This window comes from Pseudophryne corroboree, chromosome 2 (assembly GCF_028390025.1).
Source record: "Pseudophryne corroboree isolate aPseCor3 chromosome 2, aPseCor3.hap2, whole genome shotgun sequence".
Taxonomy (NCBI): domain Eukaryota; kingdom Metazoa; phylum Chordata; class Amphibia; order Anura; family Myobatrachidae; genus Pseudophryne; species Pseudophryne corroboree.
Window position 1 is genome coordinate 267,127,747 of NC_086445.1, and position 18,670 is coordinate 267,146,416.

Below are 18,670 nucleotides of genomic sequence, written 5' to 3' on the forward strand. Positions count from 1 at the left end.
GAAAACACAAAAATTCCTCATAGAAAAGAAAGTTAAGAAATATCAAAGGGATAAGAATGATATTAGGGAACAACAGAAGCGGAACAATCAGGAGGGGACAATAGAGGATGAAACGCGAGCTCCCACACCAACAAAAAGATCAAATAAAATAACTAAGAGATTTAAACAACCGACACCTACTAGGGGACGTATAGCACCAAGGGAGAGAAACCCACCTCACTATAGAACACAAAGAGAGAGATCAAGATCTAGAGTTAGATTCCAACGACGTGAACCAACGAGAGATGCTTATCCTAGTGGTTCATATAGTGAAAATACACCAGAATGGAGAGGTGCGCCACCCCAAAGACATAGTGGGAGGACACTCCAGTTTGAGAGAGACCCTTTGGCCTCCTCGAATCAATTTTCCCCTCTTAACCATTTAAGACGTTCCACACGTTTTTTAGGGAAGGACAAACCACCAGTCAGGTGCAGATAACCTGGAGGAAATACAGGGGAAAAAGAGGAGGTATAAAAAAGCCTTATGTACGACAGGGGGAAAAAAAGAGGAGAAAGAGAAAGAAAAAGGACGCCCCCAGTCATGACGAACCTCCCAGAGTCATCCCCAAAGTAAAAATCTTCAATCTGAGCTCTCACATTCTCACAGAGAGCGAAAGTTCAGTACTTGAAAAAGGACTGAAGTTTGCACCCAGCCATATCCCCAATACATTTGATATATATCTGGATGTGCAGAGGTTTTTGCGGAAATTAACCCTCAAAAAATTCTTTGCGAATCCAGAAAACAACCATGGTGAACTTGGGGTTCAAACCACGCCATTCAGACCGAAATCAGTCTTTCCCCAAACATGTGCAAGGTCCGTTTATCGAGACCTTTGGGGCATTAGTGATAGAAGGTATAGAACATATGGGAATCAAAGGGAATAGGAGACCTAATCTAACGTATAAAGAACGCAAGGCCCTACAAGATCTCAAAAAGGATGAATCCCTCGTTGTGAAGCCAGCGGATAAAGGGGGAGGAGTAGTTCTAATGGATGTTACTAAATACGAAATGGAAATCATGAGGCAATTAGAAGATGTAACTACATATAAGAGACTCAGAAATGATCCCACAGAAACAACCATTGTAAAGCTTAAAGCATTAATTGACTATTATGAGAAGAATGGAACCATTAATTCGAAGGAGGCTAAATTTATGGTTAACGAGACTCCCACAACACCAGTCATATATGTGCTTCCAAAAGTCCATAAAGATGTTATCAACCCCCCAGGGAGGCCGATAATCTCGGGAATTAATTCTATAACGGCCAATTTGTCCAGGTTTATAGATTATTACCTACAACCGTTGGTATTACTTAATAAGTCCCATTTAAAGGATACCAGAGATTTTCTAATCTCGCTAGACCAATTGGATTGGGATGCCAGTTATACTCTAGTGACTGCAGATGTTTGTTCGCTCTACACCATCATTGATCATATGGATGGTGTAGAAGCGGTACAGCATTTTTTTGAGCTTTCAGACTTGGATAAAAATCTGCAGCAACTAATTTTGGAAGGAATTAGGTTCATATTGAACAATAACTTTTTTCTGTTTAGGGACAAGTTCTATGTGCAGAAAATCGGTACAGCAATGGACACCAGGTTCGCGCCAAGTTACGCTAACCTTTTCATGAGAGCATGGGAATTGGACAATATTTGGTCCAATAATCCCTATGGCGCGAACCTGGTGACCTATGTACGTTACATAGACGATATATTCTTCATCTGGAGAGGAGATAGCGAGACCCTTAATGATTTTTGTCTAAAACTCAATAATAACAGCAAAAATATCAAATTGAGTTTTGAGAACAGTAAGGAACTAATACATTTCCTCGATATTGAGGTTTATATAGAAGCCGGTAAAATGAACACCACAACATACACGAAACCCACAGATTCCCAATGTTATATCCCAGCCGATAGCTGCCACCATCAGAATTGGTTACAATCAATTCCAAGAGGCCAGCTAAAACGATTGAAGAGAAATTGTACAGATGATGCCACCTTTCAGATTCAAGCGGAAGGGTTAGTTGAAAGATTCACAGCGAGTGGATACACTAAACAAAATATAGAAAGAGCCAAAACCAGTACGGATCAGGTATCACGTCAAGAACTGCTGAAGAAAAAGAACAAAGAACCCACAGAAGATAGTAAATTTGAATGGGCCTTCATCACAGAATATGGGGCACATCACAAACAGATAGAAAGTATATTTAAGAAACACTGGAACCTTTTGAAAAAAGATCCACTGATAGGCTCTTTAATTCCAGACAAACCAGTCCATATATACCGGAAAGCACCTAACATAAAATCTAAATTGGTATCAAGTGCCCTTACAATAGCCCCAAAACATCCTCAAGTTCGGTCTAAAGGATTTTTTAGGTGTGCAAATTTGTGGGATGTAGGAATACAAAGGGGAATAATAAAATAGATGAGGTATGCATTAACAGCCAGGCCATCAAAATTTTAGATTTCATCACGTGTGATACCAAGAATGTGGTGTATGCCATTGGCTGTAGTTGCGGTCTGTTTTACATCGGTCGCACCTCACACCCCTTAAAGATCCGTATAGGGGAACACATTAGAAATGTGAAGAAGGGATTAAGTACACATACACTATCCGCACATTTCAAAGAACACCATAATTGTTCCCCATCAGGGATAACTGGCTTTTATGGTCTTAAGCAGGTGAAACAAAATCTCAGAAATAGGGACTTAGCCACAGCATTAGCAAAGGCAGAGATGAAATTAATATATCAATGCAAGACTCTGTCCCCAAATGGTCTCAATTCAGATTCTGAGTTGAAGTAGTTTTTGTGAATATGATATATCAATTTAAATGCACAACATTGATAACCTTCTTTATTTTTACTTTCTGCATGGGATCTTCATACAAAATACTGTAAAGTTCTCCTGAGATGCCCAGAATGTACATAAATACATGATCATTTGCCCCCGAAGAGCCAATGTCAGAACTGGCAGGATTGGAGAACTGTACGATTCACTACACTTTGCTGAAAACTACAAAGTTCCGATCTGAACTGACGGTGGCCAAAGCGCAAGTGTCCATTACAAACTACTGACTACACTTCCCATGATCCACCAGGAAGACTTACAGAAGAAAGTGTTGCATATGACGCATGCGCAAACTACCTCTATGAAACTACATATCCCATGATGCGCTACACCTGTATCGTAATGGGAGCACTTCCGGTCGCGGCTTGCGGTCGGATTTTGAAGGACTGAATGTGCTAACCGTGGGTTTGGCATCGTGTCAGCCGTGGGCTCGGGTGGGATATGGGAGGGGGTAGCCGATTGTGGATGGACATATGTTTGGACGGTAAACATCGGACCGGCAACGGCGTCTTGGGAGGACTACATGTCCCAACGTCCTTTGCGCTGATCTGAATGGGACAACATTTCCGGTCGCTGCATAATATTGGAGACCGTGGATATCATCCTATTTTGTTTTGTTTTATTTTATTCTATTTCTCTATGTGGACATCATTTCCAAATTATGTTAAGATTAATATACATCCGCATGCTGGTATTTACATTGCTAGACCGGCGTGACAGAAACTACAACATCCAGAATCCCCTGCGAGAGGAGATTCATATATAATGTCACCAAAAGGTTTTTTCTTTTAGAATGGATAAGATATATAAATAAACCTGTAAATAGGAATAGATTAAGGTGTATTAATGAAATATGCAACTAAGGTTATTTTATGTTTTTGCATTAATATGGGAATAGGAGATGACATCACTTCCCATACACCGATTTCCTGTTGGGATAGGATTGGCTACTAGTACTATAAATATCTGGCTCCCCACACAGCAGGTCATGTCTTGACAAAGGTCTAAGGACCGAAACGCATCGGAAGACTGCTGTGTGAGTAGCCATCTCTATACCAGTGATATTTTATGGACTTGTTCATGTATTTTTTATAAAAAATTTTTAATAATTTTTACAATTTGATTTTTTATGGATTTTTTTTCATCATATTTTTGTATATGATTGAAATTGTCTTTTATGCCTTCTTGAGGAACCAATAAATGGTTATAATTTTCTGGAGACCACAAGTTTTTTTATGGTTTTGGCTGGTGACTAAAGAAATTGGTTTTCGGAGGGGAGCAGTAAAGATACCTTGATGGGATTCATGTTGCTGATCTACGTGAGTGTTGGGGTAAGCCTATAAACCACTTTAGAGATACCTTTACGGGAGTCACCCCATTTACTACTGTGTGAGTTGGGGTACGTGCATATATGCCATTGATCGGTGGAGGGTCTCTATGTGATGATGCACTATTAACCATTCAACATATACTGAAATCGACTTTGGTGCGGTTTTGACATAGAAATAACCTTTACAAAACATTAATTCCCATATAGTAAAGGGGATATTACACATTGGTTTTTTTTTTTTTTCCCTATGCACCAATCCATATGAGGTTATCCTGGACTAGAAATTTATCCCAGAGACCACATCTCCAAACAGCAGAGTAAAGAAACCTTGATAGGAGTCCACACCTACACAGCTGTGTGAGTTGGGGTACTATACCCAGGCTTTCCTACTCTTTATGTATTGAGACTGTGGATATTCAGATTGTGCATGTAGAAGAATAAAGATACCTTGATGTGCTTCAGATACCCCTTTACAGCGTGAGTGGGGGTACGCAAAACAATAAGCCATATCTTCTAATGGGAAAGTGATTAATTACCTTCCCATTTTATGCGCTTTATGAAATTAAGGATAGTATCCAGTTCCAGGCCCAAAAAGAACATTCCCACCAAACGGAATAGAGTACAAGGAATGTTTGGTTTGGAAGCCACATTCCAAACGCGGAGCAAAAGGGCTCCTAGAAATAAGATAACCTAAAACCCTGAAGGAGACCTGAGCACAGTCTGGAATGACTGCGCACACATAGTTAGCCACATCATAAAGTTGTTCGGCCAAATCTAGTAGGGGGTCCTTGGACAAGTCACTCTGAAGTCACTGAGTTTACTGACCCAAATCTCCATAGCTCAAGCCACCCAGGCCAAGGCTAGTGCAGGTCATATAATGACCCAAGAGCCCACAAAAATGGACTTTAGACAGGTTTCCAATTTCTATTCCAGCGGATCTGTAAAGGACACTGAGCCCCGAACAGGAAGAGCCATGTGCTTAGCCAAACACACCACCGCAGCGTCAACCTAGCGAGTCAGCTCCCACCTGGTCACATGATCCGCCCGAAGAAGAGAAAGGGACGCAAAATTGTGAGGAACGGAAAACTTATCTGGCACTTTACAGGCTTCCAAGATGAGATCAAAGAGATCTGACGAAGAAGGGAAAGTAATTATCTACTTGCGCCAATGCCTGAACAGATCCAAAGCCACCGCTTGGGAATCCATTACTAATCAGTCCAGAAAGTGGCGCACCACAGCAATGAGAGCATCCACGCTGTGCCCCAAGAAAGAATCCAAGTCTTCACCTTCAGGAAGCAACACTTCCCCGGATCTTCGGCCTCCAACTCACCGGAATTCGAAAACCGCTACCTGACCACTTGAAAAAGGAAGATGTTTATATAACCCGGGCAATCTTTGATCTTCAAAAGAAAAAAAAGAAAAAAAGAAGGTCAACATAATCGGAAACTTACCCCCGCTGCAGTATGTTCCATGGTACGGAGCCAGGGAGGAGGAGCAGGCACTGATTGAGCAACCACCCCTGCAGAAGGAAGCGAAGCCAACTCTTGTGCTGAGGAAACTAAGACGGCTGAAGCCCGAAGCTGGTCATCGTCTGAAGTCACTTTCCCCGGTCACCCAATAGCCTGTACCAAAACAGAAAATGACTGGCCCAGTGCCTGAGCCCACGCCGACTACATGACAAACATCACTATACCCTATCAGTGCACAGGGCAAATTAATGTGGCAGTGCTCACAGGTGAAATATAACACCATGGTAGCTCTCCCAGCCTTAGGCTATGTACCTCTCTAATGCTGCAAGGGTAGTGTTTTAAACAGGGCCATTTCAAGCAGGGGGCGAGCTTTGCAAATGCACAGGGCACCCGCCAGTCACTGGCCCCCTGCTGGTTGCTGTGCTGTTACCCCGCCAGTGTCTGCATATGTCATGCTGCCCGCCACCGCTAGATACCTGCTGACCCACCTACCAACCTGTCGAACGATATTGGAAATAAACAGCCCTGGCTATAAAAGAGGAAACTAAAGTGAAAGAAATATGTTGTACAGGTTCACTAAGGCACTGCAGCAGGACAATAAATAAATAAGTAAATGGTGTACTTGGCTGTCCCGGAGAGAATACCACCAGTGTGTCACAAAGGAGAGGCGACGATATCATCATCAGCATGCCCATACAGCAGAAGTCCGTTAACCGCACTGCACTAGCTGCCCAGCCTCTAGGGACACACGGAGCATGAAGCCTTGAGTAGCTCCAACCCCCCCCAACTCCACAACACTTACGATTCTCACCCCTGCCAAGCCCAGATAGGGTGCTTCCAGGGGAAGTAGCTAGATATCAAACGTTACAGTAGTTAAGTGCCAGCTCCTGCTCACCCAGTGGCAACCCCATGGTTCAGTGTTCTCCAACCTTGCTGCCAGAGAAAGAATAATACTTTATATTGTAATGATTCGCTGCAGTTAGGCTTCTGGATAGTCATACTCGCAGGAGAAAAAGGAAGACGTGTAAAGAACAAAAATAATGTATGTATGTATGTATGCATGTATGTATGTATGTATGTAAACACATTGCACCTGAGCAAATTTGTCACGCAGCTATGGTTGTCTAGCATTCTGGGAGCAAGACTGATCAAGAACACAGTATAGTATCCTCTATTCATTGTACATATTTGTACTGATCTTTACTTTGTAAAGACCTTTACTTTTGTAAACTGAAAGAAGAGCACAAAGAGGATGCTGCGGTGTTATTCTATGTATCCATATAAACTAGGGATAACTAAAGGAAAAAAAAAAGGTTTAAAAAAATAAACTACTAATAATTAAGGTTTACAAGTTATCCGTTAAACATAAAACAGGAGGTAACTTTCAGAATGTAGAACAAAAGGCAGGAAATAATGTCTGGGAAATTTATTGTCCATGATTTACAACATCTAACTAAACACTATTCCACTTGTATAAACCACAGTAGGATAAAACTAGAAAGCTTTGATCATAATGGTTAATGTAGTTCTTGCACAGAATAACCAACCTAAATTGGTTAATACATTTCTTAAAAGGGTCTTAGATTTAAGTCAGTAGCAATCACTTATTCTCCTGCTCAAGGAAATGTGTAATTTCCAAGATGACAAAACAGACAGCTCAGCAATAGTCAATGTTCCACAAGTGTAATGCTACAATTCTTTACAGAGCAAATACCTGCATCTATCCATTTATATCTGTGGAGAGAACTGTTTATACGTCCTCAGCCAAAAGTAAGCTGAAAACAGGGAACTTATTACCTCATCAACAGGACATTCGTTCTCACTACAAAGAGCCTCTATGACTCTGGTGTCAGACAGCTGCGACGAGCGTGTATTCCTGTTCTGACCACGGCGGGACGCACGTGTTGCTCCATTGATAGATAATCCATTCACTGTGCTCTCTGTGTTCAAGCAGAATTAGTACACATATTAACCACACATAAATAATGTAAAATGTTTTATTCAGAAATACACGCACTTTATATCAGTCTAGTCAAAGTCGTTACTTCCTCATAAATATGAAAGTAAAAGAAATGCTAAGAGCTTACTGTAATAATATGAGTGCTTATAAAAATAAAACTGATAGTGAATAAACATTGACACTGACACTTGCAGGCTGACTGTTACTGCCCAGTACCATCACAGTGCACAGCCTGAATTTGCACAGCTAAATTCAGAGGAACTTCCATGGGAGGAAACCATGGTTCAAGCATGGCATAGTATATACAGTAAGTGCAAACAATCGCACAGACTGCAACTACCAAACTACTTTATATACTGTAAAACAGTTCCTTTTGACCAAGGGTCCTGGAGTGGATGCGCCTTGCAGAATAGATGTCCTTGCTAGGACCCAACACTTCCAAGATTCACCCCAACCTTTCTTCAAGAATAAGTTGTAGTATCACTTCTCCTCTCTCCACCTTGAGCTTTCACACATAAGATTGAATTCCCTCAGGCCTTCAACCTCACCTGCCAGGTGGCTATTACTACGCGTCTCCACTCATTTCTGCACTTAAAAGAGCCACTGTCTCTCCCAGACAGAGAACTTTGGGTTTATATCAAGCTGTCAAATTATGTTAGAAAAGGAGATTTATGGTAGGAACTTACCTTTGTTAAATCTCTTTCTGCGAGGTACACTGGATTCCACAAGGAATAACATCGGGGTATAGGAGTTGGAACTTGATCCGAGGCACCAACAGGCTAAAGCTTTGACTGTTCCCAGGATGCCTTGCACCGCCTTCTCTATATCCTTGCCTCCAGGCACTGGTGCTCAGTTTTGTTAACCAGTTCAATGCAGTAGCAGGTAAAAGACGATAACAGTTAGTAGCCACAGCGAACCACATTCTCACGACAGGAGAAGGTACCAACAGCTAATGCCATACAAACCCAAAGAAGCCAAGTGCGTCAGGGTGGGCCCCCTGTGGAATCCAGTGTACCTCGCAGAAAGAGATTTAACAATGGTAAGTTCTTACAATAAATCTCCTTTTCTGTAGTGGAGTACACTGGTATTCCACAGGGAATAACATCGGGGATGTCCTAAAGCAGTTCCTCATAGGAGGGGACGCACTCTAGCGGGCACAAGAACCCGGCGTCCAAAGGAAGCATCCCGGGAGGCGGAAGTATCAAAGGCATAGAACCTACTGAACGTGTTCACTGAGGACCACATAGCCGCCCTGCACAATTGTTCTAGGAACGCACTACGGCGGGCCGCCCAAGAAAGTCCAACAGGCTGAGTAGAATGGGCCTTGATAGTAGCAGGAGCTGGAAGTCCAGCCTGTACATAAGCTTGTGCAATCACCATTCTAATCCATCTGGCCAAGGTCTGTTTATTCGCAGGCCAGCCACGTTTATGAAAACCAAAAAAAACAATGAGAATCCAAAGACCGCTATTTGGAGGACAAATCAGGAGAAATAAAGGCCGGAACCACAATCTGTTGGTTAAAGGTGGAAAGAGGACACCACCTTAGGCAGATAACCAGGGCGAATTCTAAGAACCTCACGGTGAAAAATCAGAAAGGAAGACATACAGGAGAGGGCACCGATGTCTGAAACTCGTCTAGCAGAGGCAATAGCTAACAAAAACAAGACCTTAAGCGTAAGCCATTTAAGGTCCACAGACTCAAGAGATTCAAACACAGACTCTTGTAGGGCATCCAGAACCTAAAAATCTCAAGGAGCCACAGGAGGAACATAGGGAGGTTAAATCCATAAAACACCCTGAGTGAAGGTATGAACGTCAGGCAGAGTCGCAAACCACACCGACAAGGCTGAAACATGAACCTTGAGGGAGGCCAGACGAAGGCCTGAGTCCAGGCCCTGTTGCAGAAACGCCAAAAGTTTGGCAGTACTGAACTTGTATACATCGTAAGCCCCACACCAGGTGAAGTAAGAATTCCAGACCCTATAATAAATCCGAGCCGAAGCTGGTTTACGGGATTTCAACATAGTTTGAATGACCGCCTCAGAAAATCCTTTGGCCCTAAGGAGTGAAGCTTCAAGAGGCACGCCGTCAAAGTCAGTCGAGCCAGATCCTGGTAGACACAAGGGCCCTGATCAAGGAGGTCTGGGCGTTGCAGAAGCAGAAGAGGACGCTCTATCGAGAGACCCTGCAGGTCTGAGAACCATTGCCGTCTGGGCCACGCTGGAGCGATTAGTAGTAGTATACCTCCTTCTTGCTTGAACTTCCGTATTACCCTGGGCAGGAGTGACACTGGAGGGAACACGTATGGCAGCCGAAAGTTTCATGAAATTGCCAGTGCGTCCATGAACGCTGCTTGAGGATCCATTGTCCTTACTCCGAAGACCAGAACCTTGTGATTGTGTCGAGACGCCATCAGTTCTACATCTGGTAGGCCCCACTTGTCCACTAGGAGTTGAAATACTTCTGGATGAAGGCTTCACTCCCCGGCGTGTACATCGTGACGACTGAGGAAGTCCGCTTCCCAGTTCAGGATCCCCAGAATGAACACTGCCTATATGGCCAGCAGATGGCGTTCAGCCCATCGAAGAATCTTTGACACTTCCAACATTGCCATGCGGCTTCGAGTGCTGCCGTCATGATTTATGTACGCCACCGTGGTGACGTTGTCCGACTGTACTTGAATAGGCCTGTTCTGTACCATAGGCAGGACCAGTGTCAAAGCATCGAACACTGCCCGCAACTCCAGAATATTTATCGGGAGGAGAGATTCCTCTCTGGTCCACCGACCCTGAAGAGAGTGTTGCTCCAGAACCGTGCCTCAACCCCGCAGACTGGCATCCGTCGTTAGGAGGACCCAGTTTTGAGATCCAGAAGGGACGACCCCAGCTCAATTGTTGGTCCTGAAGCCACCAGCTCAGAGACAGACGAACTTCCGGAGTCAAGGAAATCATTTGAGACCTGATCCGGTGAGGCAGGCCATCCCACTTGGAAAGGATTAACCTCTGCAGAGGGAAAGAATGAAATTGAGCGTACTCTACTATGTCGAAAGCAGACACCATGAGGCCTAGTACTTGCATCGATGGGTGTATCGACACATGTGGGCGAGATAGGAAGCATTTTATCTTGTCCTGAAGTTTAAGGACTTTCACCGGAGACAAGAAAAAACCTCTGGAGAGTTTGCCAAGAACAAGTCATCCAGATACGGCAGGATTCTGATACCCTGACGGCGGAGAAGGGCCGTCATGACCTTGGTGAAGATTCACGGAGCCGTGGTCAGTCCAAAAGGTAAGGCCTGGAATTGATAATGTAGGTTGCCAATAGCAAACCGCAGATATTGCTGATGCGACATGGCAATAGGTATATGTAGGTAAGCATCCTGTATGTCCAGGGATACCATATAGTCCTTGGGCTCCAAGGCCAGAACAATAGTGAAGAGTTTCCATACGTAAATTGGATACCTTCACAAATTTGTTCAAAGACTTGAGGTTGAGAATGGGCCGTGAGGAACCATTCGGTTTCGAAACTAGGAACAATGTTGAATAGTACCCCCTGCCTCCCTGAGCCAGAAGCACCGGTACCATCACTCCTGTGTCCAGGAGGGATTGTAGAGTTTCTGCCTTTAACGGATCCAAAGGGATGTTTGTCGAGCAAAACTGGCGAAGGGGACGTTTTCTTCAAAGAGATGGCGTATCCGTGAGTGACTACTTCCCTCACCAAGGTGTCTGATCTGTAACCATACATGGGTGAACCGCAGAAGTCAGCCTCCCACCCTGGGGTTCCCCATAGGAGGTCCACCCCGTCATGCAGAAGGCTTGTCTGGTTTGGAAGCAGGCTGACGGGCAGCCCAGGAACGTTTAGGTTTGGGCTTAGAGGTTTTAGAAGTGCGAGCCTGTTTCGGGTATGCCTGACCCTTTGCTTTACTTGGAGGTCGAAAGGAACGAAAGGTGGTACTCTTAGCCATCGGAGCCGAAGCATTAGTACTTGGCAGACATGCAGTTTTACCAGACGCTAAGTCAGCAATAATCTTGTTCAGAACTTCCCCAAAAAGGATGTTTCCCTTAAAAGGGATCACCTCCAAGGTCTTTTTAGCCTCCAGATTCACAGGCAAGGACAGCAACAACAGAATCCGGCAAGCCAGAATGGACATAGTAGACACTTTGGCTGCCAGCACACAGGCATCAGAGGCCGCCTCCTGAATGTAATGAGAGGCTGTGGTAATATAGGAAAGACAATGGCATTAACAGAAAAAATAAGATTTTAAACCTACCGGTAAATCTTTTTCTCCTAGTCCGTAGAGGATGCTGGGGACTCCGTAAGTACCATGGGGTATAGACTGGCTCCGCAGGAGACATGGGCACTATAAAGAACTTTGGATGGGTGTGCACTGGCTCCTCCCTCTATGCCCCTCCTCCAGACCTCAGTTAGAGAAACTGTGCTCAGAGGAGATGGACAGTACGAGGAAAGGATTTTTGTTAATCTAAGGGCAAGATTCATACCAGCCCACACCATTCACACCGTATAACATGGAATATACGCAACCAGTTAACAGTATGAACAAAACAGAATCAGCCAAAGACTGATCTTAACTGTAACATAACCCTTATGTAAGCAATAACTATATACAAGCCTTGCAGAAATATGTCCACACTGGGACGGGCGCCCAGCATCCTCTACGGACTAGGAGAAAAAGATTTACCGGTAGGTTTAAAATCTTATTTTCTCTTACGTCCTAGAGGATGCTGGGGACTCCGTAAGGACCATGGGGATTATACCAAAGCTCCAGACCGGGCGGGAGAGTGCGGATGACTCTGCAGCACCGATTAAGCAAACATGAGGTCCTCCTCAGCCAAGGCATCAAACTTGTAGAATTTAGCAAAAGTGTTTGAACCCGACCAAGTCGCCGCTCGGCAAAGCTGTAATACCGAGACGCCTCGGGCAGCCGCCCAAGAAGAGGCCACCTTCCTAGTGGAAAGGGCCTTTACCGAATTTGGTAACAGCAGTCCAGCCGTAGAATGAGCCTGCTGAATCGTGTTACAGATCCAGCGAGCAATAGTCTGCTTAGCAGCAGGAGCGCCAACCTTGTTGGCTGCATACAGGACAAACAGTGCCTCTGTTTTCCTAACCCGAGCCGTCCTGGCTACATACATTTTTAAGGCCCTGACTACATCAAGGGACTTGGAATCCACCAAGTCATTGGTAGCCACAGTACCACAATAGGTTGGTTCATATGAAACGATGAAACCACCTTAGGCAAAAATGGAGGACGAGTCCTTAATTCTGCTCTATCCACATGGAAAATCAGATAGGGGCTTTTGTGAGACAAAGCCGCCAATTCAGACACCCGCCTTGCAGATGCCAAGGCCAACAACATGACCACCTTCCAAGTGAGAAATTTTAATTCAACCGTTTTAAGAGGTTCAAACCAGTGAGATTTTAGGAACTGTAACACCACGTTAAGGTCCCATGGTGCCACTGGAGGCACAAAAGGAGGCTGTATGTGCAGCACTCCCTTTACAAAAGTCTGGACTTCTGGGAGAGAAGCCAATTCCTTCTGAAAGAAAATTAATAGGGACGAAATCTGTACCTTAATGGAGCATAATTTTAGGCCCATATCCACTCCTGTCTGTTGAAAGTGGAGAAAACGGCCCAGATGGAAAACTTCCGTAGGAGCATTCTTGGATTCACACCAAGATGCATACTTTCTCCAAATACGGTGATAATGTTTCGCCGACACCTCCTTTCTATCCTTTATGGGATGACTTCTTCCGGAATGCCTTTCCCAGCTAGGATTCGGTGTTCAACCGCCATGCCGTCAAACGTAACTGCGGTAAGTCTTGGAACACGCAGGGCCCCTGTTGCAACAGGTCCTCTATGAGAGGAAGAGGCCACGGATCTTCTGTGAGCATTTCCTGAAGATCGGAATACCAGGCCCTTCGAGGCCAATCTGGAACAATGAGTATTGTCTGCACTCTTTTTCGTCTTATGATTCTCAATATTTTTGAGATGAGTGGAAGAGGAGGGAACACATAGACCGACTTAAACACCCACGGTGTCACCAGGGCTTCCACTGCTACTGCCTGAGGGTCCCTTCACCTGGCACAATACCTCAGAAGCTTCTTGTTGAGGCGTGACGCCATCATGTCTATTTGAGGAAGTCCCCAATGACTTGTTATCTCTGCAAAAACTTCTTGATGAAGTCCCCACTCTCCTGGATGGAGATCGTGTCTGCTGAGGTAGTATGCTTCCCAGTTGTCCACTTCCGGAATGAAGACTGCTGCCAAAGCGCTTATGTGATTTTCCGCTCAGCGCAAAATCCTGGTGGCTTCCGCCATTGCCACTCTGCTCCTTGTTCCGCCTTGGCGGTTTACATGAGCCACGGCTGTGACGTTGTCTGATTGAATCAGAACTGGTAGGTCGCGAAGAAGATTCTCCACTTGACGTAGGCTGTTGTGTATGGCCCTCAATTCCAGTACGTTGATGTGTAGACAAGCCTCCTGGCTTGACCATATCCCCTGAAAATGTCATCCTTGTGTGACTGCTCCCCATCCTCGGAGGCTCACGTCCGTGGTCACCAGAACCCAGTCTTGAATGCCGAACCTGCGACCCTCTAGAAGGTGAGCACTCTGCAGCCACCACAGGAGAGACACCCTGGCCCTGGGGGACAGGCTTATTTTCTGATGAATTTGAAGATGGGACCCGGACCACTTGTCCAGAAGGTCCCACTGAAACTTCCTCACATGAAACCTGCAGAAGGGGATGGCCTCGTAGGTCGCCACAATTTTTCCCAGTACTCGAGTGCATTGATGGACTGACACTCTTCGGTTTCAACAGGTCTCTGGCCATGTTCTGGCGTTCCTGGGCTTTTTCCATTGGGAGAAAAACCATCTTTTGTTCCGTGTCCAGAATCATGCCTAAGAAAGATAGCAGAGTTGTTGGAACCAACTGTGACTTTGGTAGATTCAGAATTCAGCCATGTTGCTGCAGCACTCTCAGGGAGAGTGCCACACTTTTCAGCAACTGATCTCTCGATCTCCCCTTTATCAGGAGATCGTCCAAGTACAGGATAATTGTGACTCCCTGCCGGCGCAGGAGCACCATCATTTCCGCCATTACCTTGGTGAAAATCCTCGGGGCCGTGGAAAGCCCAAACGGCAACGTCTGAAACTGGTAATGACAGTCCTGTACAGCGAATCTCAGGTACGCCTGATAAGGGGGATATATGGGGACATGAAGGTATGCGTCCTTTATGTCCAGTGACACCATAAATCCCCCCCCCCCCCTTCCAGGCTGGAGATAACTTGAATTTGAACTTTTTCAAGTACAGGTTTAGGGATTTTAAATTTAGAATGGGTCTGACCGAGCCATCCGGTTTCGGGACCACAAATAGGGATGAATAGTACCCCTTCCCCTGTTGAACTAGGGGAACCTCGACAACCACTTGTTGACACAGTTTTTGAATTGCAGCTAAAACTATCTCCCTCTCTGGGGGAGAAGCTGGTAGAGCCGATTTGAAAAACCGGCGAGGAGGCACGTCTTCGAATTCCAGCTTGTAACCCTGGGATACAATTTCCCTTGCCCAAGGATCCACGTCTGACTGAACCCAGACATGGCTGAAGAGTCGAAGACGTGCCACCAACGGCGCAGACTCCCTCAGTGGAGCCCCAGCGTCATGCGGTGGATTTAGTAGAAGCCGGGGAGGACTTCTGCTCCTGGGAACTAGCCGTAGCAGGCAGTTTTTTCCCTCTTCCCTTACCTCTGGCGAGGAAGGAAGAGCCCCGACCTCTTCTGGACTTATGTGACCGAAAGGACTACATCTGATATTGCGGCGTTTTCTTTTGCTGTGGGGAAACATAAGGTAAAAAAGTAGATTTATCCACGGTAGCTGTGGAAACCAGGTCCGCCAGACCTTCCCCAAATAAATCCTCACCTTTGTAAGGTAAAACTTCCATATGCTTCTTTGAGTCAGCATCACCCGTCCATTGGCGGGTCCACAGGGCTCGCCTAGCAGAAATCGCCATGGCGTTGGCTCTCGAACCTAGCAGACCAACGTCTCTCTGAGCGTCTCTCATATATAAAGACTGCGTCTTTAATGTGACCTAAGGTCAATAAAATGGTATTCCTATCCAGGGTATCAATGTCAGCTGACAAAGTATCCGTCCAAGCCGCAACAGCGCTACAAACCCAAGCCGACGCTATTGCCGGTCTGAGCAAGGCACCCGTATGTGTATAAATTGATTTCAAGGTAGATTCCTGTCTGCGATCAGCATTATCCTTGAGGGCTGCCGTGTCTGGAGACGGTAGAGCCACCTTTTTGGACAAGCACGTTAACGCCTTGTCCACCCTGGGTGAGGATTCCCACCGTAACCTGTGCTGCGCAGGGAAAGGATACGCCATAAGAATTCTTTTGGGAATCTGCAGTTTGTCTGGAGTTTCCCAAGCCTTTTCAAATAACGCTTTCAGCTCATGAGATGGGGGAAAGGTTACCTCAGGTTTCTTTTCCTTAAACATGTGTACCATCTTGTCAGGGACAGAGGGGTCATCTGTGATATGTAAAAACATCCTTTATTGCAATAATCATATAATGAATACTTTTGGCCACCCTTGGGTGTAACCTTGCATCATCGTAGTCGACACTGGAGTCAGAATCCGTGTCGGTATCAGTGTCTGCTACTTGGGACAGGGGACGTTTCTGAGACCCTGAAGGGCCCTGTGACACAGTCAAAGCCATGGATTGACTCCCTGTTCTATCCCTGGACTCTGCTTTGTCCAACTTCTGATGTAATAAAGACACATTTGCATTTAAAACATTCAGCATATCCAACCAATCAGGTTTCGGCGTTGCCGACTGAGACACCACAATCATCTGCTCCACCTCCTCCTTAGATGAGCCTTTCGCTTCAGACATGCCGACACACGCGTACCGACACCCCCACACACTCAGGGATATATCTATATGGAGACAGTTCCCCAATAAGGCCCTTTGGAGAGACAGAGAGAGAGTATGCCAGCACACACCCAGCGCCAACTGACACTGGAAACAAAATTCCCAGATAAAACAGCGCTTTTATACACACATATATATATATAATATATATATATATATATATATATATATATATATATATATATATATATATATATACATATATACATATACACACATACACACATACACACACACGCACACACTCACTGCGCCAATTAAAAGTGCCCCCCCCTTTTTTTGCCCTCTGTCACAGTGTTCAGCAGGGGAGAGTCCGGGGAGCCAGCTTCTCTGCAGTGTGCTGTGGAGAAAATGGCGCTGGTTAGTGCTGGAGGATCAAGCTCCGCCCCCTCAGCAGCGGGCTTCGGTCCCGCTCAAATTTCCAATACTGGCGGGGGATTATATAAAATACTGCCTCCGCAGCCTATATATATGTTAGCCAGTCCCTAGAGGTCTATTATTGCTGCCAAGGGCGCCCCCCCTGCGCCCTGCACCCTTCAGTGCCCACTGTGTGTGTTGTGTGTGGGAGCAATGGCGCGCAGCGTTACCGCTGCGCGTTACCTCAGAGAAGATCTGAAGTCTTCTGCCGCCTTTGAAGTCTTCTTTCTTCTTATACTCACCCGGCTTCTATCTTCCGGCTATGTGAGGAGGACGGCGGCGCAGCTCCGGGACGAGCGGCGAGGGTGAGACCTGCGTTCCAACCCTCTGGAGCTAATGGTGTCCAGTAGCCTAAGAAGCAGAGCCTATCATTTAAGTAGGTCTGCTTCTCTCCCCCTCAGTCCCACGATGCAGGGAACCTGTTGCCAGCAGTGCTCCCTGAAAATAAAAAACCTAACAAAATTATTTTTCAGAGAAACTCAGGAGAGCTCCCCTGTAGTGCACCCAGTCTCCTCTGGGTACAGGATCTAACTGAGGTATGTAGGAGGGGCATAGAGGGAGGAGCCAGTGCACACCCATCTAAAGTTCTTTATAGTGCCCATGTCTCCTGCGGAGCCAGTCTATACCCCATGGTCCTTACGGAGTCCCCAGCATCCTCTAGGACGTGAGAGAAATTAGAACTTAGCTCCGCTTCAACATCTTGAACCCAGGCTTCAATAGCTTTTTCAGTCCATGAAGCCGCTATAGTAGATCTATGCACAGCACCCGCAGTGATCGCGCTGAGCCAAAAAAAAAGTGGGTACCAGGGACCCCTCACTTTTGAAAATTGGGGTCCTACCGGTCTTTTTCTGGGTCCCATCGGAATGAAGGTTCTTTTAAACTTAATCTTGTTTGGACACTACAAAAGTGTTGCAAGGTGGGGGGATGGGGCGACAATGCTTGCTGGGCTGTGTAGCATGTAGGACACCCTGCACCAGAGGTGTAACTAGACATTTTGGTGCCATTAGGCAGAAAGTGAATTGGTGTCCCACCTCCCAGACTGCAAAGTATAGGCAATGCGCGCCACAAAATTTTAGGGGCGTGGCTTCATGGGGAAGTGGCGTGACCACATAATAGTGCAAATTCACATTGCACCACACAGTAGTGCCGCTTATACACATTGCACCAGGTAGAACCTCCTATGCACACTTCGCCAGGTAGAGCACTTTATACATATTGCTCCAGGTACAGCATGTTATATACAATGCATCAGGTACAGCACGTTATACACAATGCACCAGGTACAGCACGTTATACACAATGCACCAGGTACAGCACGTTATACACAATGCACCAGGTACAGCACGTTATACACAATGCACCAGGTACAGCACGTTATACACAATGCACCAGGTACAGCACGTTATACACAATGCACCAGGTAGAGTACGTTATACAATTTGCACCAGGTACAGCACGTTATACACAATGCACCAGGTACAGCACGTTATACAATTTGCACCAGGTACAGCACGTTATACACTTTGCACCAGGTAGAGGACTTATACAAATTGCGCCAGGTAGAACACGTTATACACACTGCGCCAGGCAGAGCGCGTTATACACAATGCGCCCGGAAAAACACGTTATACACAATGCGCCCGGTAAGAGCACTGAGG

The 18,670-nt window shown here is 45.6% G+C and overlaps 1 protein-coding gene across 1 annotated transcript in view; it reads right to left on the reverse strand.

The window, feature by feature from the left end:
- Window positions 1–18,670, reverse strand: part of RB1 (RB transcriptional corepressor 1) — a 593,146-nt gene that overhangs the window by 387,962 nt on the left and 186,514 nt on the right. The window contains exon 8 of the mRNA XM_063952790.1: window positions 7,489–7,631. Within this exon, the coding sequence (XP_063808860.1) occupies window positions 7,489–7,631 (143 nt within the window). The remainder of the gene's footprint in view (window positions 1–7,488; window positions 7,632–18,670) is intronic.